Below are 26405 nucleotides of genomic sequence, written 5' to 3' on the forward strand. Positions count from 1 at the left end.
AACACACACTAGCGATTAAAAATGTAATTAAAGCGACCACAGCTCAAGAGCACAGAGATCCACACCCAGACACTGAAGCAACAAATGAGATCTGAGGTGCTGGGTGGGTGTAGTGCATTATGGGTAAGAGGGAGGAGCTCTAGAGTCTGATTAAAGTCTGGAGAATGTGGCAGAGCCAGATCAGAGAGTCCGATCAGAGACCCCACTGTGGGGAGGAATGAAGATGACAGATTTAACTGTTAAGTCAACAACCTGAACAAATAGTTTTGATTCATCCCTTTAATCAATTTAATGCACTACTGAAGTCTATGAATTCAGCAGCATGAGCAAGTTAAAACTCTGCAGAGCACTGCAGGACTAGTATGCAACAGATGCTTATACCATTTTCCTTTGTATACCTGCTCCAAGTTAAACATCTTTACCATTGAAACCGTTCACAGAAAGAACACAAACTGAAAGATGTGGGTGCTTTACTTTTAAATATAATGATATACAGACCAAGTTTTGCCAAGCAAGCCAGACAATTCATCTAAAGGATGGAGCCCCAACTGACCTCACTCCTCATTCAGACCTGGCAACTGTTATTTTTGTGCCAGTTATCACATCTTGACTATGCCAGTGGTCTAAACTCTTTCAGCTTTTCCCCGATTAGGGGTCACCACAGCAGATCACTGGTCCTCAGATTGACCGGTAGTGGATTTTTACAGTGCCAAGTTGCCAGTCCGACACCCAGCCTTCATGGAAGGCACACCCACACACACCTACCTGTGTGTCTTTAAAGCTCACTCAGATGCAGGGAGGAGATGCAGACACTGCACAGAAGGAACTCCCACAGAGAATCAAACCAAAGAACCTCTTGCTGTGAGGCTAGAACGCTAACCGCTGCACCACCGCAGTCTAAACTAATGTAACTGAACAAAAAGGTCTTGCCTGCACAAGAAGAGTACAGAATTCATTAGCAAGATTTTGGCATTATACATAAGCAGGACTTTGAAAGGCTACCAGGGCTATCTGATCTAGTACAGAGATTCTTCTGACATACTAAGCTCTACACAACTAAGATCATACCCACTTAAACGAGATACTAGCTCCTAAACCTGATGTGCCTGCTGTTCACAGTATCTGGTAGGAATCCTTGAGCAAGTATTCTCTTGCGAATTCACCTACAATACCACTTTCTCCCTCCTGAAAAGAAAGGCTACAACCCTAGTTGGAATAACCCAGTCAAAGAATAAAAAAAAAGTTACCCAATATGAGCAAGTGATGGAGTAATTTAGGAGTTAAAGATTTTTTTCCCCAGAAAGCAGTTTAGAAAATCCAAACAAATGTGAACTGTTCTTTTACAGATGTTTAATTCTGCTGAACCTTAACATTTTGGTCATATTCTCTGATGTTGCAATACTATTTTACTTTTAAAATGTACAATGCTTAGTTGAGCATTTAACAAATGAAGTTAAACAAAACAAAAAAGCTTCCCATTTTCATATCTTGATTAGCATATCAATGCATCAGTGAACCAACAAAAACTGACAACCATGCAAGTCTACTTCCAGATGCATACTGAAATAGGGAACTAGCTACAGTGTTACCCATTTTAAATTTGGGGGACCAACAGTAGATGCCTTGAGCACTTGAGGACTTCCAGGGTCAAAACTTAAGCAAGCTGGTACTTAATACACTGCTTCATGTGTTCTACTTCCATGGGGGATTTCCTTTTTCCAGGTCAGACGCACTAAACTAGCCCCAACTATCAGCTGCAATTTTTCATTAACATTCACTTGTACCATACACATTAGCAAAACTCTTCAGATATTTGTACAAGCTGCAGAAGTAAAATTAAGATGATTACTACAGTCTTTAGCTACAGATATCTACCTTCAGGATCAGACCACAGAAGATCACACATAGGACCGTCGTGTGGTACCTCCTGCTTGCGATCTATCGTCCTGATCTGGTCCAGTGTCTGAATGGAGGGGGACAATCCACCGTGAACACAAAAAATCTAAGGAAAAGAAAAGAATACACATTATAAAGTGATGGGGAGCAAAACGGACAAAGGCAGATGTGCAATGCAGGCCAACTATGTTAAGACTAAAAAAATCCACCCCATAACAGTGAACACATTTAAACTATCCATTGATCAGCCTGATATCTTACCAAGATATGTGGGCTCAATCTGCTTTCAGTCTCATTACAATGGATTTGCAATAACCATAAAACAGACTATGTATGTATGTATGGGGACATCTATATCCATACAAAGAAAAATATATACAGACGCCAATCACATGAACATCTTATTATGCCGAGTTAAGGTGGAAACTTCTGCAAGCATGAAGCACATTATTTTTCAAGTACTGGGTAAATTCACTTCTACAGTTTTGCTACTAATATATCCTGAAATGTCAAAACTGAAAGCTGAGAAACAAAGAAACACTGCAAGAAACATTATGAGACATCAATGCAAAAAACAGGTAGCTGCACTGACTGCACAGCAGAACACCGAATATTAAAAAAATATAGCATCTTCACTTGTCAAAGTCCTTACTTTTCCGTCAATTATGGCAGATAAACTGAGGTAGTCAAAGATCTCAGTGCAGTATCTCCACACTGTGACAGAGCCATACTTGCGCAAGCACTCATCATAAAAGCCATACACCTGTGTGATCTGTCTACTCTCATGGTTCCCTCGAATCAAGGTGATTCTATCAGGATATCGGACCTGTGGAAAGAAAGTAAAGGAAGTTATACAGTGCCATTCCCTGTCCATGCCACTGTTTTCTTAAAGTACTAAATAAGCAGCTCAATAAATACTCCCTAAAACATAACATTATGTACAGGAAACAAGAAAACCACTCTGCTCCTTAGAAATATGCTGACTTTACCAAGAGCACTAACTCTTCAGAAAAGGGTTTAACAATGACATCCTCCCAAAAAGTCTCCATGGACTGTGACCTTGCTGGGGTGGAAAGGCTGCATTTACATTCAACATTCCTTGGAGCTACAGAGTCTGAAGCTTTGAAATTTAGTAGTGTGGTACTTGGCAACTGGTCTAGGCAGAGGAACAAAGATAAAGTGAGACTATGATCACAGTTGTTTTCAAAAGCCAAGAAGGTTGCATTGAAAAGATGAGCTGGGATACACTCGAAACCAGATTTGGGGCTAGTGTCTGTCAGCAAGTAACTAGTGGTAAAATGATCCAACAAAGCCCAGTTGGGCTTGGTCTGAAAGAGTTTAGTGAATCTGCCATTAAGAGCCCATCACAAAAATGACAAAAGGTGGCAGTCGCATGTAATGGCGATCAAGTGGAGGGGTGAAACAGGACAAATTAAGATGGACTAAACCTAGGCAATAGAAAACTCTAGCGAGGCAGAACATCACCTCGACGCTGGCCAGGAAATCAGACACTATGCGGCAGGTTGAAAAGCACCAGCTACAGAGCTTTGTGCGTTTGCTCTGGAACCAGACTCTTAATGGGGGGGGGTTACAGATTCTCACCTACTCTGGAGCTACTCTATGGGGGTGTTGGAATAGCCAAGCTCCTGTGTGCCATAACATTTGACATTTCTACCAGTAGATGATGCCAAGCTGCAGAAAAGAACTTGACTGGGCATCTCAGCTTGCTTGAGCAGAGAAAATTAATACTTCAGCCTAACAAAGGTGATTTGTAAGTGTACTTGGTAGGAATACATCCAGCTGTAATAGATTTTACTGTTCTATTAGGCATTAAGCTACATGTTCCAAACACTAAGGTACAGAGATGGGAAGCTATCAACTTATCAATACATGCTGGCAAGTGGAGACAGCAGAGAAATAGGTGGTCAGACCCAGGAAACCTTAACATGTAGTGAAGATGCCTTGGGAATACCAAACGGATAATTTTAGTCATTAAGAGTTTAAATCCCAATTCCAGAAAAAAAAAACTGCTAGCTTACATCTGACAAAAAAAAAAAAACACACTGTTCGAGACCTTAGCAGTTGGTGTGGCAGTTAGGAGCCTTTGCTGAAATGTGTTTAGTGCTGGGTCATGGCAGTATTCCAATTTTTACATCAACAAAGAGGGAATATGTCAACTTAATACCTCTCTATAACGCATAGATACCCTCTAACAGGCCATGCCATGAAGAAGCTGAACGGACACTCACCAAAACAAAAGCTTGTCCATGTACCTGTGAGAGTATGGCAAGGTCATGGATAAACTTTTGGACGACCTCATAAAACCTTACTTACCACTATCCATCAACTACAGATGGATGTGGGCAAGACATTATTTAGCCTGTTCTATTCAGCAAGGGAAGAGAAATGCCCAAGACATCAGATGCTGTTAGAAGTGGAAGGAACACAAAAGAAACGTCTAAACCCAGAAACTATTCCCTACTCTGATGTGGCAGTGTCAAAATCAACCAAGGAAACTGACATTGCTGGGGTACTGTTCTGAACGTATTTTATCAACTGTGTGGAAGACAAGGACAGCATCTCCTATGGAACAGTGGTTGCTACCATCAAGAGAGAATGAGACCCAGGTGTACTACCATAGAAAGCCAACATCAGGCTGCAGCGAGCAGTAATGCTTCTCATATATTTTATACTTTAATTTGACATACTTCATGTAACCCAGTAATATTTGTTCATTCGCTGCCATTAACATGCAAGATTTTTTTTTTTTTTTTTTTTACAAACAAAATGCACAAAACAAGTGCTTTGTACTACTAAAGTTTACTAAAAATGTAGTAATGCCTCATCTCCAACAACCCAGTCAGGAATAAAGCAGATATCGCGGGGGACGACAAAGCAATGCATTCACCGTTTTAACCAACTAGCTTGCTGTACGCCAGTGTGGCTGAATGAACTGTTTACTCAAACAGTACTTTCATTCTCAGCCTGTGAACAGCACAATCCAAAGACTGGGCAGGAAAATTACTGAAAAGACTGAAATTTCAAGAAAGGCTGCAGAGGTGGAGCATTTACCATATATAGCCAAGCTAAAAGTACAGTTGTGTACACTTACCATAAATGTAGATGTTAAGTGTATTCACTGTTGCAGTCATCACATTTAGGTTATCTGCTTGCAGTAGCCCTCAGTCGGCCTGCATAACAAAGTCTTGGGTCCTGCGTCAGTTGCTGTCTACTTCCGTGACGTCAGGTCGTCAGGGGTACAAACCATGCAGCAGACGCCATTAAATCAGTTTTTCTTGCCCAGATGTCAGGTGCCCCCCTAATGGGAAGCAATTAAATATATACATAAACAAGGGTATACCTCCAACAAAAAAGCAAACACCAAAAAGCTTTTAAGCATAGTAAAGGAAAGTAGAGATATAGCCAAAAGTCGTCAGGGGGCTGGAGGGAGGGTAACCAGGACTGCAACAGTGAATACACTCGAACATCTACATTTATGAGAAAAGTGTACACAACTGTATGTTTTTCGCGTTTTACTGTTGCAGTCATCACATCTGGGTAGATTCCCAAAGCTAAGGTTGGAAGGAGGAATTTAGATAGCATTAGGACCAGCTAGAAGGCCCTGCAAGACTGCAGTGGCAAAGCCAGCTATGGATTTAGAGAAAATTGGCAAATGATAATGCTTGGTGAATGTACAGAACTACAGGTAGCAGCTTCTAGGATGTCCCTGGTAGGGACGCCCCTGAGAAAGGCTGCAGAGGTAGATGCAGCCCTGGTTGACTGGGGTCTGATCCCCTGTGGGATAGGTTTTCCATGGTGCTTATAGCAGAAATGAATGCAATGGCCTATCCATTTAAAAATGGTTTAGCCTTCCCCTCTGCCCCTGCAGCAAATGCCACCAGCAGTTGTTCGGATTTCCTTCGAGGTCTAGCCCTGTCCAAGTAGACTAAGTTGTCTGTGCACATCTAAGGAGTGCAGAATCCATTCCCCTTTGTTCTGTGGATTAGGAAAGAAGGTTGGCAAATGAATTGACTGCTTAAGAGCCACACTGGATACCACCTTGGGCATGAAGGATGGATTGGTTCTGAGGGACACCCTGTCTGCATGAAAGATGATGAAAGCCTCCACTGCCACAAGGGCCTGTAATTCAGATACCCTTCTAGCCGAAGTGATTGCTAAAAGGAAAGCTGCTTTCCAAGAAAGAAATTTTAAATCTGCAGTACTAGTTGGCTCGAAAGGAGGAAGAGCGAGTTTCTCCAAGACAAAGTTAAGGTCCCAGGCTGGGGCTGGAGCTGGAGCTCTCCTGGGTGGTCTTAAATTTTTGGCCACTCTGAGGAACTGCTTGAGTAGTGGATGAGAGAAGAGGGGAGGTTCTGTGTTAGAATGAGCTGAAATGGCTGAGGCATGCATTTTGATGGAGGAAAAAAAACAGGCCCTTGTGAAGCATCTCCGTTAAGTATTGTAAAATCTGAGGTAAATTGGGCACTGCTGTGCTCATCCCTTGAAATTGGTTCCAGGCACAGAATCTTTTCCATTTTTCAGCATAAGATTTTCTAGTACCAGGCCTCCTTGCCTCTAAAATGAAATCCATCACTGGTTTACTGAGAGATGGTAAAGGAGAGATTAGGTAATTAGCCAGGCTGCTAGGTTCAGGTGTTCGAAGCTGAGGGTGCAGAATTTGGTTCTCCTGCTGAGACAACAGGGAAGGAGTCTGAGGCAGGTGCCATGGGGCCAACCATGATATACTGCGCAAGAGGGGGTACCAGTGTTGCGTGACCAGTCTGATGCAATCAAAATCGTCCTTGGTTTGTCCAGTTTGATCTTTAGTAGTACTTTGGAGAGCAGAGGCAGGAAGGCATAAACTGATTGCTCTGTCCTTCAGGTGGAAAAACCTCTTTGCAAGCTTGTTTGTGGGTAGTCCTTGTGCAAAATTTGTCCAATTGATAGTTCTGGGGGGAGGCAAACAGGTCTATATCTGGGCTCCCCCATTTGCTTGTCAACAGGTTGAAAATCCTTGGTTCCAGTTTCCACTCGTGTGGGTCCATGAGGTTTCTGCTTAGTCCGTCTGCCAGTGTATTTAATTTCCCTGGCAGGAATTGAGCTTGTAAATGCACTTGGTAGCTCAAGGCTGTGTTACACAATGCCATGGCTAGTCTGCAGAGGGGGGTAAGAATGTGTATCCCCCTGCTTGAAGTTGAATAAGCTAAAAAGGGACATAGAAGATTTTAAGGCGGGGCATGTGTATGTATGGCCGAGGAACCGTACAATTGAATCTGCAGTGACCCATACCACCTTAAACCAACAGAATGTCATGAGCTCCAATATTGACGAAAGATCAACAGCTGTTTCTAACATTGAAGCGCCTACGGAAGAACGCTTCGGAGACAAACTTAAAGCAAATGCTCCACCCCTCACCACAGATGCCGATGGTAGTATTGGCGTCTGGAGTTCAAGTACAAAGAATTTATCTTACAAAACAGCGGAGTGTGAAGGGGATGAACAGATTAATTCGACCGCAAGTTTGGACCCATTGACTGCATCTGGCTCACTTCCCGAAACCAAAGTGTCGGTTTTTCGGACAATGCCAATTCGTTTGGATATACAGCAACGGAAGAGCAAGGGGCCGAGAGAGGCCTACAGAAATCAAATGAGAAGGAAGTTCTCACAGAGCAGCCCGAGCAAGCAATGGGCAGAGAGGTCAGAGGAGAACTTAATATGGAATACACCTTAGAAGGTTTTGGATCAAGTAGAAACTACACTGTTGAACAAGGGATTATCGTTTATTCCCTCAAGAAATGAGGTAACTGATTCTACATTCACTTTGAAAAGGTTTCATAGGAATGTACTTCTAAAATTGATGTTCAAAAGAGACTCTGGCATTGATAGTGCCACATAAAAAAAAACCCAGCACGTTCATACCACCGGGTCACCCCACTATGGACATTTTGTTGCAGCTGTGTGAGACAGAATTATTTGACAAACTGGGGGACAAGAGACATGCTAGCTTTTGCAACATGAGTAAGCAAGAGAATGATGCTCTAAATAAATTTAGAGATGGACCAATCCATTGTGATTAAACCAGCGGACAAGGATGGTCCAATAGTAGTTATGAACAGTGAGGATTATACCAAGTCTATGATGGACATGTGCGACAACAATGTTTACAGATTGGACTAGTCCAGGAGAGCTTAGAAAATTGGTTGTATATGTGGAACACAATGTTTGATATGTTTTTGAACAACATTATTGATTTAGACTTGTATAATTATTTTAAGGTGCCTAAACAGTTGACACCAGTTATAAATGGACTACCCAATCCACAAAGATCCGGTCACACCCCCTTTGAGACCTACAGTCTCAGGGAGAAAATGGATAACAGAACCTTTACCATTGTTTGTGGAGAGGAACTTGAGGCCTGTAGTAGATAAGAACAACTACATCCTCAAGTACTTAAAGTAATTTTTACATGATTTGATTATAACAAAGATGTCAAACTTCAGAAAGGTTCGGTCATGCTGGTTACACTGGAAATACGATCCTTGTTCACATGCATACTGAATTTGGGTGTTGACATGTTGCGGGAATATTTGATCTCTGACAGGACCTACGAAGGCAAACATGTTGATTTGTTATGCCATTTAATGACACTGATTTTAGAGAATAATGCCATGATGTTTGAACAGAAAACATATCTACAGAAGGAAGGCGTAGCTATGGGCACGTCTAGTGCCAACAGGTACGCCAACTTAGCATGTGCTTTTAGGAAACAGATGAGAACAAAGGATCTTCTACAAACGTTTTGTGGATGACTTGTTCCTGCTGTGGAAGGGTGGTACGATAGAATTAGACAGCTTCTGTGAATTTATTAATAGCACCACCACCTTTCTTGCATTTGAGGTGAAATTTTCATATGATGAAATGAATTTCCCTGATGTATATATTGGGATAACACAGGGAATTTATCCACCAGGATGTATAGGAAAGATTGCCACAGGAACCCACCTTCTGCATAGAAGCAGTATGCACCCCAAGCACATCTTTACTAATGTAGAGTCAGACCCAGAGAGCTTCCAGACTCACTACTGAGGAAAACATATCTGACAGTGAAATGATTGATTTAGAGCAAAGGTTCTTGTAAAAGGGTTATAGTGATTCCAGTACTTATGGGATATTGTCCAAGGCACCAGATTTAAGACAGGACCTAGAGGGAGTCTTATCACATATCACCCACAAGAAGAGGAGGGTGAACAATTGTGTACGTGTGCCCACTCAGTTTTCAAGTGATATACGTGTTGTCACAGGCATGATCAACAAGTATTGGTCGATTTTAACACAAGACCCAGATATTGGTGCTATTGTAGGGGACAAGCCTAACTTCTCTTTTAGGAATAAAAAGTCAGACATGTTACCCTAAGAAACACTTACAAATGGATGAGGTAAAGGAAAGGGAGGGACTGTTGCTTATTACAATTGCAACCAGTGTAAGTATATTGACAGCAGTAATAAATGTATACATCCAGATCTTAAGAAGGAGTATACTTTTAAAGTCAAAGCAAGTTGCAATAGCATGAACACTGTATATCTCACTATTTGCAACTCATGCTCGTCCTCCTATGTTGGCAAGACAAACACGAAATTTAGATACAGGATCAGGGAACATGTTGAAAATTAGGAATAATGATATGTACAGGTTTCACTAAAGCATTCGTACAAACAGATACATCGCATACATTTAGATTTCTTGTGGTTGAGAATGTTCATGAAAATGAATGAGGGGGGGACATTGTGAATTTTACTGAGACAACTGAAAGCAGGTGGATGAGACTTAGGGCAAACAAAGGGAGAGGCTTGAATGACAGGGTACCTGTGAAACCCCTATTAATCCAGATCATTAGCTAGATAGCTAACCTAGAAATGTTATAGGTTATTCATATATGGAGAGTCATTAGAATTACTTGAATGAACTTTTCGTTATACCTTTTACATGTATGCCGGCATGTGTATGTAGATACACACATACATTTATATAAGTTCATCGTTTTATTTTATGGTACAGCTCTAATTATTCTAGCTAAATATATAGTTTATTTTTATAACAATGATGGTTTCTTTAAGAAGAGACTTTTGTTTTTTCTAATTCGTGTCATTTGTGATTGGCTGGTTCTTACTATTAGTATATGAAGACTGTATAGATTAGTAATTTTAGGTCTGATGAAGTGGTGTATCCAACACCACGAAAGCACTCACCGAATAAATTTACCAGTTTTTATTTACAATCTTTGGAGCCACTGAGTTGTTTGTTGGATGGTTGTGTGGACATTATACTTATTTTTTATATCTGACAACCTCGTTCTACTGACTGCGATTTGTCTGGTGTTAGGTCTAAATCTAGGCTCACCCATTTGCTTGTCAACATGTTGAAAATCCTTGGTTCCAGTTTTCACTCGTGTGGGTCCATGAGGTTTCTGCTTAGTCCGTCTGCCAGTGTACTTAATTTCTCTGGCAGGAATTGAGCTTGCAGATGCACTTGGTGGCACAAGGCTGTGTTCCACAATGCCATGGCAAGTCTGCAGAGGGGATAAGAATGTGTACCCCTCTGCTTGTTTATGTACCACATAACAGTAGTGTTGTCAGTCTTTACCATTAGTTGTCCTGGAAGAATGTGGTCCTTGAAGGCTGTCAGAGCATTCTGTACAGCCATTTCTTTTTGATCGATATGCAGGTGCATTTGACTTGGGTTCCACTTGCATTTGAATGAATTTCCTTGCCGGGTGAGCCCCCCATGCATAGTCTGATGCGTCTGTTAGGGTTTGGGTGGCAGGGGGTAGTGTGAATGGTAGTCCTTTGTTTTGGTGGCAGGCCTCTGCCCACCAAAGGAACTCTAGGCGTAGGCAAGTTACGATAGGAATCATTGCTGCTAGATCCTGAGACTGTTGACACCATAGGCTTTTTAGAAACCACTGTAGTTTCCTCATATGCAGTCTTGCATATGGAATTTGAATACAGGAGGCCAAATACCCCAAGGCTTGCAGTATTTGCCTTGCAAATAGCAGGGTTTTTGTGGCCATTTGTTTTGAAGTAGGTTGTCAAATGAATTTGTTTCCCTGACCTGAGGAAAGCCATCTGGGAAGCTGTATTCAAGCTTGCTCCCAGGAATATAATTTGTTGACATGGTACCAGGTGTGATTTATTTTCGTTTATGGTGTACCCCAGACAAGTTAGCACCCTTTGTACAAAGGTCAGATGATTCAAAAGTATGTTCTGGCTTTCTGCCTAAATTAGACAATTGTCCAGGTATGGGTATATTTGAATATTTGCCTGCAAAATGCAATAACTGGAGCTAGACACTTTAAAACCCTCGGCGCAGTAGATAAGCCAAAGGGCAGTGCAGAGAACTGATGGTGTGTGTAGCCTTTGAAGCGTAGGTATCTTCAAGATTCCCTGATTGGGATGTGCAGGTATGCTTCCTTTAAATCTAGTGTTGCCAACCAGGCATCTTTGCCTAGCATAGGAAGTAATTGGTGAAGAGCCAGCATCTTGAATTTTGGAATCTCCAAAAAGGTGTTTAGAGTAGACAGGTCCAGGATAGGATGCCATGAATGGTCTTTTCTAGGTACCAGGAAAAGTCTAGTAGAAACCTTGCCCCTTTTCCTCTTCTGGTACCAACTAAATAGCCCCCATTCTTGAGAGAGAAAGTATTTGCTTTTGGGCCTCTGCCCACTGATTTGGGGGTAGATCTGGCGCTTGGTGTTGGCAACCCGTGGAAGTGAAATCTGTATCCCTGGGACACTATTTAAAACCCATTTGTCCTGGGTAATGAGTTCCCAGTTCTTTGTATGAAGAGCAATCTTTCCCCCGAAAGGGGCAATCAGTTAAGTGCTTGGAAGTTTTAAAAACAAGTCACTGAGACAGTTTACCATAGGAGGGAGTTTTATTACTCCCAGATTTGGAAGTGGAGGCCACTCCCACTGCTTAGTCCTGTGCGTACCCTGGGACTGCAGCCTGGGAGCTCTGCTGGACCTGGGTTTGGACTGAAGGTCTGGAATAGGCAGGAAAGGACCAATTCTTGGAAGGCCAATGCCTACTAAATCTTGGAGGTTGTACTTGTAAAAAACCTTTAACAGTTTGCACAAATTTAGCTTTTTCTTCCATCTTTTTAAGAACTACTTCTGCCTTGTTGCCAAACAGGTGGTCCTGGTTTAAGGGAGCATCCAGTAATTTTGCATTAACATGATCTGGTAGGGATTGCTTCTTACGCCAAGCATGCCTTCCAAGTACAGACCCAGTTACAGCAGCCCTGCAAGATGCCTCTACATACTCAAAACCACATTGCAAAGTATGTTTTCCAACTTCTTCAGATGAATGCAGTAAATCTTGCAAGTCCTTATTTTCAGCACAATCCGGAATCATAATTTTTTTCTGTTTAAGCAATCCAATAAATATGCTGCTGATACTTTAACATATGAAACTGGCAGTTTAAGGCCCTAATGGCCAGAGTCGCAGAAGTGTACACCTTACCCCACCTATCCAGCGCCCTGGAGTCTATCAGAGGAAGTAGGATTTTTGGCAGTAGTAGCTTTAATGCCCTTGGGCCCCTGTGAAATGGTCTCAGGATCCACAGTAGGATTTTTAAAAAGGAACTTGCGAGTGTCAGGGACCCTGTAATATCTATCAGGTTTTCTAGGAGCAGGAGGTAGAGAGTCAGGGGCCAAGCTAGATTCTGCAAATGCATCAACAATGTGTAGTACAGGAGGTATGGTTAAAGGCCTGTGCTTTTTAGAATGACGGGAAATCCTGACTTTCCCCAACGAAAATGCTCCCTGAGAGTATGCAAGGTTCCACCAAGAGAGGAATCCTCTTGGGAGGGAGGGGGGGGGCAGAGGGAATAAGAGTCCTTAGCATCAGAATCCTCACAGGTAGATGAGGGTAAATCCTGGTCATCAGAGGAAAAGTACAGTTTTGTACCTACCATAAATGTAGATGTTCGAGGATTCCCTTGCTGCAGTTAGAATCCCAAAGCAGAAGGCAGGGAGGCTGGCAAATTATAAGTAGCAGGAGCTGACAACATGCCTTGTAAAACAGCTGTGAAAAGCCGCCTCCATGACAAATATTTCAAGCAGTTTCGGCTCAAAAGGTTGTAGAGCAAGTTTTTCCAACACAAACACAAGATCCCAAGCAGGAGTAGGAGCTTCACGCCATTCTATTATCTTTGCCCCTCTAAGAAACTGCTGAACAAAGGATGCAAAACAAAAGGTAGCAATCATAGTGAGCTGATTGCTGCAGCATGATGATCTATGGAAGAGAGAGAGAAACTGCTTGTCCAATAACTCAGTAAGATATTGAAGAGCCACACTCAAATTTCTGAAATCTAGTACTAGGCCTTCTTCTGAGATAGCACATGTTTCAACACAGAAGTGAAAGCTCATGTCCATGTTTCAACACAGAATTGGCTGTGAGATGAGATGGAGAGATTGAAGAGATGATTTGCGATGAAAAGAAGAGAGAGAGCTTCCATAATCACATTGGAGGCTTGTAAAGGAAGCTCTTTACAAGACCTCTTAGATACCTTAGCTAGTTGCCGTGGATGCAGAGATTGACCAATCTGGATTTCTTCCTGACCCCCCTCTTGAGATAACAGATGAAAATAGAGGTAATTGAAGAGGAAAGCATGGAAAAGACAGTCAGGAAACTTTTCAACCTAAGCCGCCACTTTCCAAGCTGTGATGAACCCTTTTGTGCAATACCTTGGTGGCTGGTGGTGTGTGGGAGGAGGAAGACAGATCTATGTCTGGAGTTCCCCATGATCACACTTGAGATTACTGATAAGATTTTCCATCCTCTGGGATCTGGGGATCCATTCTGCTTAATAATACATCTGCTAGGGAGTTCTGTCCTTACCCTGAAAGGTCAGAACCTTCAGTTCAAGAGTCTCCCATAAAATCATTCCCATGCTGCAATTGCTTGCCTGCATAGCATTCCCCTTTGTTCTTGCTTGTTGATGTACCACATGACAGTTGTGTTGTTCGTCAGAATCAACACCTGCCCTGGAAGAAGTAATTCCTTGAACGCCTATCAATGCAAACTGGACTGCATCCTTCTCATGTTGATGTCATGTTGATGTGTAGTCTGGCAGGCCACTTGTCTTTATCCACTTTCCATTTAGATGAGAGCTCTCAAGCAGTGTCCGAGGCATCTGTCGTTAAAATTTCCTTTAATATTATTTGAATATTTGTGTGACAGTCAGGCAGTGCTGTGTCCATACATTTTGAGATACCATTGCAGCTTCCTCATATGCAGTTTGGCATTGGGAAGCACCAGAAGAACACATATACAAGATGCCCCTAACTGAAGAAGGACTGTCTGCAGTTGCAGTCAGATTGATTGAGAGATAGTTGATGGAAAAAAAGTGACAGACTTTTTGTTTGTCCGGGGTTAAAAGGCCATCTGGAAAGCATCTTCTTGAGAGGGGTACTAGACTGACTTTTATTCGTTCACAGAATACCCTAGGCATCTTAGCACTGCTATGATAAATTTGAATGCCTTCAAGTGTTATGGCCTTTGAAGCCTGGTGAATACTCTGAGCCTGAGCTATAGATAAGCCAAAGGGCTTATGCATAGAAATGAAATAATCAGTAGAGCCCGACTGCTTTTCTGCATTTCTGCAACTTATATTATGTGGCACAATGAAGGTAAGCTCCTTGAGATCCAAAGCTCCCATCCAGCTACTGGGTAACAGTTCCTTGCCCATGTTGAGGGGCCAGTTGCTTGAACTTGGGAATGGAGAGATAAGTGTTCCAGATAAATTGGTCTCCGTGTTCCCCTTCTTTGGTACTAGGAACATTCTTCTTCAACAGGCGAACAAACCCCTAATAAATCAAGCCTTTTTGTTTGACATAATCTCTGGAGTAAGTATCTGGAGAACTGAGAAACTCTTTTCTTTGTGTTGGAGGGAGGAACATCTGGCATGCCTCTTTGGGGCATTGTGTGGAAATAAAATCTGGAAATAATGAAATACGAGATGGAATGACACCAGCAACTGGTGAGTATCCAAATTTTCTTTTGAAAAGAGACAATCTTCCCTTCCTTCCCCAAAGAGAGAGCCAGAGTCCACTGGCAGCTGAAAAAAAAAGGCAGGTGCTCTGCTTACTTAACCCTGCCCCGACCCTGCCCCTCACCAGAAGTTGGTGCTCTGATCTGATCTGGCCTAAACGAAGAGCCTGAGCCCTACCCTGCCCCTCTACCCCTAGACTAGGAACCCCAGACTGGGAACCATAAGTCCACCCCTTAGCAGGCCAATTTCTACTAAACTCGGAGGTTGCCTGCAAAAAATCTTTTAAAAGTCTGCATAGACTTAGCTTTGTCCTCCATTTTCTTTCTTTAAAACTTGTACTACTTCGTCCACAACACATCAGACTGTAAGTGAGCATCCAAAAATCCTGGTCTTAACATGCTCAGCTACATTTGATCCTAAATTCTGATCATTCATGCATGGTCAGAACTATAGTAGCAGCACCTCGAGGAGGCCTGAACAGCATCATCAAAACACACTGCAAAGAATGCTTACCCCCTTGTTCAGACACCATGAACCAAATCCAGCAATTCTTTACACTCAGAAAATTCAGAATCCTGGTCAGAAGCATCATAAACTCAGTCCTAGGTCTCTTAGACGTGGAAGGCTGGCTTCCCCTGATTAAAGTAACAAGGTCTTCAGCCATTCTTATATGTTTTTTTTAGGCATAGAGGCCTGACCATGCGGTCAGGGTGTCAGCTTTCTAGGCATGGTTCGAGATTTAGGCCTTGAAGAAGATGGCGTCTGTTTAATACGCAAGCCAGTAGGCCTGAATAGACCCTCAGAAGCCAGTGCCCGCACAGCAGCTCTGGACCCATCCAAAGTAGACATCCGCAGATTCCACAGTTGAAATATCTCACAGCATACCGGACTCCGAATGGGTCTCAGTAGAGGTCTGCGAATCAGAAGTAGCGGGTATCAGGGGCTGCGAACGCACCTCACTGAGTACCAGCAAACTGGCGACTGGCTTAGAAGAGTCGTCGGCAGCTTTGGCCTCTGTCTTTATCTTTGTGTTTTTTCGGAATGTCGGATGGCTGACCAAAGACATATCAGGATAATTGAACAGAGCACCAAAATATTTAGAAGCGTAAATATACTGACGGATAGTACGTGGTTTAAATAAGGCACAAAACAGACAGCGAGGTACATCGTGGTCAGGGCCTAGGCAAGGAATGCAGTACGAATGAAAATCTTTGAGGTATTTGCTTTCCACAAGTAATGCAATTAATTTACTTTTACTGACATCGGTTAAGAGCAAGAAAAAAAAAAAAAGTTTCCCCAATGGGGTACTTAGCTTTTAGTTGAAGACTTTGGTTCTGAAACTCGAAAAAGAAAATTTCAGGAGTCTGCCAACTGGCAGATGCAAAATCAGTCTGCTTCGGGCACCGCACAGCAAGAAAGACTGATGTAATGGAGTCTGCTGCATGTTCTATACCCTTGACGACTTGACGTCACTGAAGAGGAGACAGCAAGACTGAAGACTTTTGTTAAATCAGGCCGACTTGAGGGCTACTGCAAGCAGAGCAACAGTGAAACACGAAGAACATCTACAACTGAATAAAGTGGTATTACCAGCCTTTGTAGCAAGTGTATACTGCAGAATTTTAAGAAGGATGTAGCAGGGAGGCTGGGCCAGAAAAATGTTACTGGAGGCATGAAGTTAGCAGCAGAGAAGCATTTCAGCCCAGAACATATCCCAGGTTCTATTCGCAGCTTGGGTGTCCTAGGCCCTGGCAAGGGGGATGGGCATACACTATGGCACAACTCATGGCACAACTCCCAGCACACCTCAGAAGCTCACTGGGCAGTGTTGGGGCCCATTTTGCAAAGGTATTTATCTTCTTTGGTGGCTTTCTAGAAAGGGGGTGACCAAGTACTCTATAAGCAGCTTGGTCCTCTGCATAGTTTTACAAAGCAGTATACAAGATTCCTTTCCAAGTCCAGAACAGATTTTGTACAGCCTCCTCCCTTTGTTGCTTTTCTAAGCTATTGTAAATCCACTCTTATAGCTTAGGCTACTGCAACGATGACCTATGCACTGTACACAGTACAGCTGTGTAAGCAAACTTACACTAGTAGATGTTCTAATAGACACCTACTGCAGTAGCCTTCCCTCCATCCAACATCCTTGTTTTCTTGTGTTGCTACGGTGTGAATTTTTCACCCTTTTGTACACAGTTCACCCTTTTGTACACAGTTTACCGTTTGGTTTGTTCTCCACCACTGTTATGTCAGGGGTTTTGCCTCCATCCTAAGCAAAAAATGTAACAAACCTTTGGCAACCCATCCAACTATATGAAGTTCCGCTCAAACTCCTGAAAACTGAAGTGCACAGAAGGTACCCTTCAGCTCTTTAAGCTAGCTGGTCACAGGTGGTAGGCTACTGCAAAAGTGATCTATGCACTGAATATCTAAATATGCAAGTTAACTTTTGATGGCAGTAAAAATCAAGCCCCTTCCCCCCCCAATCCTCTGAGCCCCCAAACACAAAAACCCTCCAGCTACAGAAGCCACGTGACACAGGAAATTCTGAAACACTAAAATCACCAGATTGGAGCACCCAGAAATAAGCTACAGCTATAGAAAGCCCCACCAAAACAGGGGAGCTCTAAACCACAATTATTCAAGCAAACATTATCAACCAAAAGAGAAAAGGGCAACAGTCAAGTAGGAATAAATTAATCCTAACAGATTATGATTTAGGTTTACCTGATTTGAAGGGATATTTTAGTTACACAGTTAAGGCTCATAAACACAAAGCTACAATTCAAAGTTGATGTCGACAAAGCATGGAAAATTCAAGAAATAAGTGGGATTTGGAGGCAGATTCTTAATGTGAACTGTCAAAAGATTACATTCATAAAGTAGCAGAAAGTACACCAAGATCCAAGCCAACATGGGAATGGAGGACATTCTGCCAATAGGGAAGACTACGACTAGGGGTACATAAAATAGGAAAGAGGGGGCTGGAATTTACTGGAGGAAGCTGGCACAGAAACTAAAGGTACAAGGAACAAATTAGTAGGAGAAAAGATTGATAAAATGGGAAGAGGTAAAAAGATTTCAACTGCAAGCTAGAGACAGCCTTCCCATCAGGAATTGATATCAGAGTATATGCAAAGGGAAAGTGATAGGGGAATTATACATGGAATGTTAGAGTTTAGCTGAATCTAGGACAGAAGCCACTATAAAAAGGATAATTAGTAAGGAATATAAAATCTGCAAATAACTGTAGGAATCAGAGGTGGTCAAAAGATTGCAAATTGCTTATCTAAGCTTTCTGCTCAAAGCAGCAATGGGAGGACGTGTGTGAGTGTCCTAAATATGCAATAAAGTCTAGAAGGTTTATAATTATTGCTTTAAGTGTTTGCACTGGTAATTTACACCCCTAGCAGGTAGCTAGAAATACTGGAGCATATATGTTTCCGCAATGCAATAAGTTGGCAGATTTAAAAAATTCCGCACAGAATACCTCACCTGGAATCCAAGGAATTTTTTTTTTTTTTTTTTTTTTTGAGCTGGGATGTAAAGTTTAGTTCTGGTGCCTGGAGGAAAAAAAGGCAATTCCTAGAAAATGGAAAATCGAAGTCTAAATTAACCATAGTTATAGTGAATAGTACAAGAAATCAAAAAAAAAAAAAAAAGTGGGATCTTTAGAAAGAGTTGCAGGAAATTACACAGAAAAAATGGAAATTGTGGGAATAATACATGCAGAAAAATGTTTTGTAAGAGGAATGAGGTAGCATTCGATTTTATTACATTACATGTGTGTATACGTACACGTAATATAATAAAATCATAACACGCGTATATGTATATACAAACACACATATTATCCACACACCATATAATATATATGTATACAATTATATATACACAGTATATTTATATAGAAATAATGTCGCAAGTGATAACTCAAAGGTTTTTAAAAATAAAATTCCAGTAAGCAATCTTCAAGTCACGTTCAGGAGGCAACAACAAATGGTAGATCCAAAACTCAAGTAATAAAACAAAGCTTAGGGACCAGTCAAGAATATCAACTGCAACAAATACTGACAACACAATAAAGCTGTGTTAAAGTACTGTACAGATCGGCTTTTATATAAAACAGACTGCATCATAATCATACTGGCATCAGACTGCATCATAATCATACTGGCATCAGATAAACATACCTTTAAAAGTTCAAAAATAGCATTACATTTAAACTCTGCACTGAAAAAATCCAGACAGACGCCACGGATTTGTGTCCAGTTTGGCTTCAACCTGCGCAAACTCCCCTGGTCATGTACAAATCCTCATGAGGAACTAAAAGGATATTCTAAAAACAGTGGAGCCAAAGGCAGCCCTGGACCTTGACACATTATCCAAGCTTATAATGGAAAAAAAAAAAAAAAGTGTGACCAATCCAAGTCGTCACTGTATAAAATTCATCTAGGATACTCTAGAAGAGACAGAAGCCACAGTTCTTGTTGAATAGCCACTTGGATAAAGTCACTTCAGACACAGGTATGTGTGCAATCTGTATGTACACACAGGCAATTGAGATTTTACTTCTACCGTAAAGGCATTGAGAAAATCTAGTCATTACCTTTCCTTTTTAAGATCCAAAGGATGCATAAGATATTTGCCTTTGGTGGAAAGATTGGGGAAACACAGGGAGATGAATGGAACTGTTACAGTGGCTTCAAAAGAATTATCTTAAGTAAAAAAAGATGGATTTTTATGGCTAGAAACCTCATCGTTGTACAGCACTAAAGAATCAACACAGACTCAAGGGCCTGCAACTCAGAAACCCTCCTTGCCAAAACAGCCAAAGACTTCTTCCAAGACCATAATTTCAAGTCCGACATTGATGAGGGCTCAAAAAGTTGGACCTGCAAGGACCCATAAAACAAACTGGAAATCCCAGTGAGAAATGAGATCCTAAACCGGGGAATGCAAAGAGGTACGAGAAAAGCATTAGAAATTGAGACCAGCCAGAGAACATAGCCTGTGCCAATGTGAAAATTAGAAATCGCTACCAAATGCACCTTAATGGTGCAAACTAGAACCTGACAAACTCTGCAAGAAACTCTAAAAACATACTGTAAAGTGGAAAGAGGAGCATGCCCTTTGGATTATGCCCACATTGCAAATTACCACCACTTACTACACTTTTCTTGAATGTTTTTGAGATGAAGACAAGATGTGAATTTTTCAGCCTGGGAAAGCTTGGGATTTCTGGTCGTCAAGGGAACTGGAGAAGCCATGTGGTTAGCTTGAGGGACTTAAGATTGAGGAGAGGCAGACCTGCTGGATGAGAAATGTGATCCTGTACCTATGGGGGATACTTCAGAAGAGGCTAGATAAAGGGGAACCACACCAGAGGACAGAAAGGAGCAAAAAGCTTCAGGTACTCTGCAGTGAGTTGCCTTCCGAAGAAATCTTACAATCCAAGGGACCACGGGGATAAGCCTATAGGACTACTGCCCCAAAGGGGGCAACTAAGGCATGAACAGATGCTACAATTGGTGGAAAGGGAGGCAAAGAGGTTGTAACACGGAGTGCCCCAGAAAAAGCAAGCCATATCTCCTGGATTTCAACACCATTCATGAGGAAGCAAAATGCTCCTGCTGAGGCTGTCAGCCAGAATATTGTACTTCCCCAGTATGTGCATGGCACCTAGATACAAAGGTAAAATTGCCCACTGTCAAACCCTCATGGCCTGTCACTGATCTCAATAACGGGGTGGGGGGGGGTGTTACCACACAACAATGTCAAGCCTGTACTGCAAACACACCTCTGGGGAGGGTACCCTGAAAAGCCTTCAACACAGCCCTCCTCTCCAGGACATTAATGAGAATGTCAACCTCTGCAGAAGACCAAGACCTTTGAGCAGTCTTCCCCTTGAAATCCTCCCACCCAAGAAGAGAGGCATCTGTGGTGACCATGGCCAAAGAAGAGGGAAGTACAAAGTCTTCCACTGGTCACTAAAAGGAGACTGCAACCAACAAATTTGGTCAGGACACACGTCAACCATGATGTAAAGTCCATTGGGTGAGTTAGGAAAAACCACTGTATGGCCATAGTCCACTGCAAAGCTCTCATAAGATACTTAGCTAGAGGAATCGGTCTTAAAGACGTTGCCATGTGACCCAAGCTTCAAAACTGCACGAGCGAAGCTTAGACAGCATAAGCACCAATACCACCAGAGCATGAAGTAATTGCCCATAATGCTTAAGTGGTCACACAGATGGAGTAAGGTACACCTGGCCATGATCAACAGTTCTAGGTGTGGTACGCAGCCAATCATCCAGGTAAGTGAAGACCTGGAACCCCTGCAGCCACAGCTAGGCCATGTATTTGAACACCTGGGGGGGGGGGGGGGGGGCTGCAGTGAAACCAAAAGGCAAGGTCCTGAACTAGTAGTGACTAGCCTACAACTGGAAACTCAGAACTTCTTGTAGCACCTCTCTAACTTTAGATGGTAGACCTCCTTGATGTCCATCACGCACATTAAACCCTACTACATCAGCAGAGGGAAAAATCAGACTACACAGTGACCATTTGAAATTTGGTCTGTTTCACGAAGGGATTCAGTTTGCTTCAATCTAGAACAGGGCTGAGGCCCTTGTTCTTGTCTGGTATCAGAAATTCAACAGTACCCGGATCCTGGATGGTCTACTGGATCTCTTGGATGACTATTAATGAGCAGCTTGTGAATCTCTAAATGCTGCTTGCAGTCTGACGAGGTGGAAAGTTGGAAGACAACTGTGACAAAAACTTAGAATTTCTAAAAAAGGTAAAGTATAGCCTCTGGATAGGACTCTATACACCCACACGTCCGAAGTGATTGCCTCCTATGCTTCTGGGTGAAGAGTCGATAGACGCCAGACTGCCTACACAGCAGTCAGGCACCCCTTCAGCGTCACTTAAAAGGCCTGCTGGAGAAAGCTGCACGGATAACAGCAGCTAAATGGGACATTGCATCAAGGCATCCTTCATTAATCTGCAAAGTTGCATAATCATATCCAAGCATGGCAATACCAGACAGCTGCTCAGGAAACTCATCGGATGCATTGGAAAGAAGCCTCAGATATTGGCGATAGCAGGGTAAACAACCAAGTCTCCAGCATATTTGAATCTCTAGAAAATGTTGTATCTTATCATTCCTCAACACTTCAGGACACCAGGTTAAGCTGGAGTCTGGTCAAGTGCAATAGTAATTAAGTGCCACTTCACTAAATGGTCTAAAAAAGTTAGACTCTCTATTTGGGAGATGTCCCGAAGAGCTCCCCTCAGAGATCTCCTTTGTGGGAGATGCCACCACAATCCGACAAACCCATACTCCAATATGTTCAGTCTTTGGGAGGTGCTAGAATTTTATTGACCTTTTCAGAATAGGGTCCACCATGAAGGGTCCCCTTCCACATCCTCCAGGACACTAGGTGTAATAGTGTCCGGAGGAGGAACCACCAAAGGCATAGATGGGCCCACACTGAAAGACTCCAAAAAATACAAACCCCTCCACAAAAGGGGCTTCAATGGTCCAGCCTCTGTGCTGTCAAACCAGCACCAAGAGATCACTAAACAAGGCATTACCCCATGGAGACTTACTCGCTTTCCTTGATGTCTGTATCCTCAATGAGAGAGAGAGAGAGAGAGAGAGAGAGAGAGAGAGAGAGAGAGAGAGAGAGAGAGAGAGAGAGAGAGAGAGAGAGAGAGAGAGAGAGAGAGAGAGAGAGAGAGAGAGAAAGAGAGAGAGAGAGAGAGAGAGAGAGAGAAAGAAAGAGAGAGACTCCTCTGGGGAGTCAAGGTCGTTCTTCTTACACCCCCCCTTTTCCCTGAAACCTCCCGCTAAGACAATGCCAGAGGAAATGAGAAAGCTTCACTAAAGGAGCAGGTTGGAAATCAACCTACACATGGTTTTCTAACAGCAAACTGGTTACTGGTCACAGGCCCAGAAGAGAAACATTTGGGTCACAAACTCAAAATCAGCCAAGGCTTAAAAAATTCTCCAACAGGAAACTTAGATAGAAACATACTGGGTTTCTTAACTGGGCAGCCCAGTTAATAAAGGCATTTTTTTAAATATATCAAAGTAAAAATTTCTGTGTGGAAGAGCTCTTCAAAAGGATACTTCTCTCCGGAAAAAAGCTGATGGCCGGCTGCTGCTCTTGTGAAACCTCTGAGCTGCTTCTTCACAAAGAAGCAAGTACTGAAGTTTCTTCACTCCTGATTGGAAAGCCCCAAGGAGGAAAAATAATCAGAAGTCAGAATGAAGGGGGGGGGGGGCAGCAGGTTAGTTGTGCCTTAGACAACACAACCCTCATAGCATAAATGCTAATGCAGTAGTGGAAACGACTAACAGTCCACTTTATGAAAGTCTAAACGAACTTAGGTTTTACACCTATACAAGCATAACAATCATATTTTAAGTTTACAAGCCTAACAATCATATTTTAAGCTTACAACTTAAGCTCACCTACACTGTTTACTGCCTCAGAGTCTGGGCCATGGCTGAAAAGGGTTCCTGGACCAGTCCCCCTACAGTTACCAAAACTGTAAACCTCAAAGCTACGCTACCAATGCCTGGGCCATAATGGAGTCACCATCAATAATTTAGGGAGTCCTTCAATATAGTCAGAAGGATTCAAGATATTAGCAGAAAAGGGGAAAACCTACAGGAAACTTTCTGGACATGGGAATGAAAAAGAATCAGTCTTTCAGGCCCATTTGCAAGGACTCCTAGAACACTTCAATTGTCTGTTCTGAAAGGTGGCAAACCGATCTACTGGAGGTGTGCTCCACAACTGGATCAATTCTAAGAAGATACCTAGATTAAGTTTCCATTTGTGAGGCTCAGTCTTGGACCTGATTAGCAGGTTCTACTCTGATGGAATTTATGAAGCCAGCAGATTGAAAATGAGCCACGTTGTATCCCCCAGGAGATCACAGCAAGTCTGAGAAGAGTGTGTGCATGATCTGGTACCCTTATCTATTTGTGTACTACATCACAGTGGTTACTGGTCTGTGCAAATTTACCAAGGACCAAGAGAACCAGAGACTTTGAGAGTTTATCATTGTCAACATCTAACATTAATATGTGCCTCAGTCTTTTGTGGCAGATCCAGAGAGCTTACACTTTCACTCCTTTAGAAACCTCTTCCCATGACAGGTCTAACATATCTGTAATTACAGACCGGAGGGGGCTAGAAGGGAGAATGGGAGACTTAACTGCAAGAGCTCTGTTCTACCAATCAGAAAAAAAAAAAAAAAAAAGTTACAAACCTCCAAAACAGCAATCTGAAAAGATAAAAAGGGTGAAAATGCAGAGGCCAGACTGAAATGAAGTACCACTGGATTTTTCACCACGTGGAATCTAGTCAGGATAAAGATCAGAATCACCATTGCTATGTATTTCACAATCCTGATAAGTTTCCTTACAGATGCTTTGGTTTGGTTAGAAAAGTTAATGAGCTGCTGAAACACCTCTACCTTGTCTGTGGTAAGAAAGGCTCTTCCCATGACAATATAGAAGACATCCTATAAATACAATCCTGTGAGAAGGGATGAAAAGATAAATTTTGAAAGCCAATTTAAAAACCAAGACTTGAGTAACAAAAAGCCTGAACAGCTGCTGAAGACTAAACATAATACAGACTTTTCCAGTTGTCAATCTAAATATGGAAAAATGTAAATGGCATTACAGACGTCACGGCACTGGAGAGACTGTAAATACCCGTTGGGCTCTTCTCTTCAAGGGTAAGACTGCTAAATAATGAAAGACAGACACAGAAAATCTTAATACTTGTACATGCATTTGATACATAATGGGAGGAAACAAGGAGACTGTTCACTGGAAAAATGGCAAATCCTGAAAGAGGGATTCCTACAGCCAAATGCATTCCTAATGAATTAGGTTTAAAATCCATTCTTCCACAAACTGGTGTCACGAGGGAAAAAGCCTCAGACAGGGATAAGCTGCTGACGTGGGGGTAACTTGAATACGCAGGCAGTCATGCTGACTCACAGGACTTTTTGCACCCACAGACTCAAAAAAACATGTTTACTTCCATCATGGTTTGGCGTTTCCTACATTTTACCACTCGAGTATTTACAGGTTTTTAAATATCTTTATACATAACTTCTGAATCTGACCACATGGGGTTTGGCATCTTGAAGTAATTCCGATGTTTAGTCTGACTCTAGGTATCCCACAACCCAGTGCTAGTTTGTAAAAGTTACATTACGCAGGCCTCTTTCTTCCTAAAGCTCCGGGCACTGCATTGATTTTACATGCATACACTGCTGTCTTTGTTAGTTTTAAGTAACCTTTCATGCCATAATGACTACTTAAAACACAGTGCAAATGCCACAGAACAGACTTTTCAAAGTGCTTTTTACCGCTGCTTCATTTTAGAATATTTAAGCTGCAGTTTTTTGTGAAGCTTGAATTATACTACTTTGACTCATCTCCTATCCCCCTTCACACCAGATTTTCCTAGCTGTCAAAGTGCCAAGGGTAATTTGAGCAGTTACCTGCTTTGATTGATTGACAAATGCCATGGAGGTACGGCAGTAGTGTTGTTACCTCACAGCAAGAGGTTCTCCCGTTAGATTCTCGGCTTGGCTTGGGAGTGCCTTCTGTGTGGAGTCTGCATGTCCTCCCCGCGGTTGGGTATAGCTCGAAAGACATGCGTGTGTAAATGGGCGTGCCTTCGTTTAAGGTTGGGCATAGAGCTGCCACCTCGGCGTTTTGTAAAAATCTACTGCCAATCATTAGCGGACCGGAGTTCCACAGTGGCGACCCCTTACCGGGAAGGAGCCGAAAGACGAACAACCACCTGCTGTGATTGACAGCTCACAGCAGGAGATCTAACTCATGTATTGTTTCCTTGTTCTAGCATTTATTTTCTGTATGGGTAGGGGAAGGACCAGGGAGCTGTGACATCACAGCACAGATGGGTTTTTAGGACGGTTATGGTGATGTCAGTTTGGGGAGGGAACTGGCCAGAAAACTACCAGTATTCAGTGGCCTTGATGACCTCAATGAATTGGAGACTTTTCCAGGGCGGGTTAAAAGTTATTTGAAAGTGAAACCACCACAGTACAGTAAGGCACTGTTCTAGTGGACAGAAACAGTCAAAAATCTCTTAAATGCTGTGTTGGTGTTTATTCATAGCAGGGACAATAAATAGGGAGAAAAAGGACAGAGAAGTTGAGCATTTACTAATAGAATCCTGCTGTCCTTTAAAAACAGGCTTTGCCTTTTTGTAGCCTCCCTGCCATTGCTTTCTAAAATTCCTGTTTGGCAGCTCTTGCTGCTTGAATTGCTTATTGAAAAAGGGAGTTTAGGAGGAAAGGAAAGAATTTGCTATTTTTTTTTTTTTTAATAATAATAAAGTAAATACTGGCCACCCCCTTTCATCACACTTGGCTGCAGGAGGTGCCAAAC

At 42.3% G+C, this 26405-nt stretch overlaps 1 protein-coding gene across 3 annotated transcripts in view; it reads right to left on the bottom strand.

Moving 5' to 3' along the window:
* Window positions 1-26405, bottom strand: part of PPP4C (protein phosphatase 4 catalytic subunit) — a 245268-nt gene that overhangs the window by 156327 nt on the left and 62536 nt on the right. For all 3 annotated transcript variants that reach the window (XM_044086284.1, XM_044086286.1, XM_044086285.1), the window contains exons 6-7: window positions 2549-2722; window positions 1876-2002 (exon numbers count right to left, since the gene is read on the bottom strand). In XM_044086284.1, the coding sequence (XP_043942219.1) occupies window positions 1876-2002; window positions 2549-2722 (301 nt within the window). The remainder of the gene's footprint in view (window positions 1-1875; window positions 2003-2548; window positions 2723-26405) is intronic.

Source organism: Protopterus annectens, chromosome 10.part0, assembly GCF_019279795.1.
Source record: "Protopterus annectens isolate FY-2018-M chromosome 10.part0, PAN1.0, whole genome shotgun sequence".
In the NCBI taxonomy this organism is placed as follows: domain Eukaryota; kingdom Metazoa; phylum Chordata; order Ceratodontiformes; family Protopteridae; genus Protopterus; species Protopterus annectens.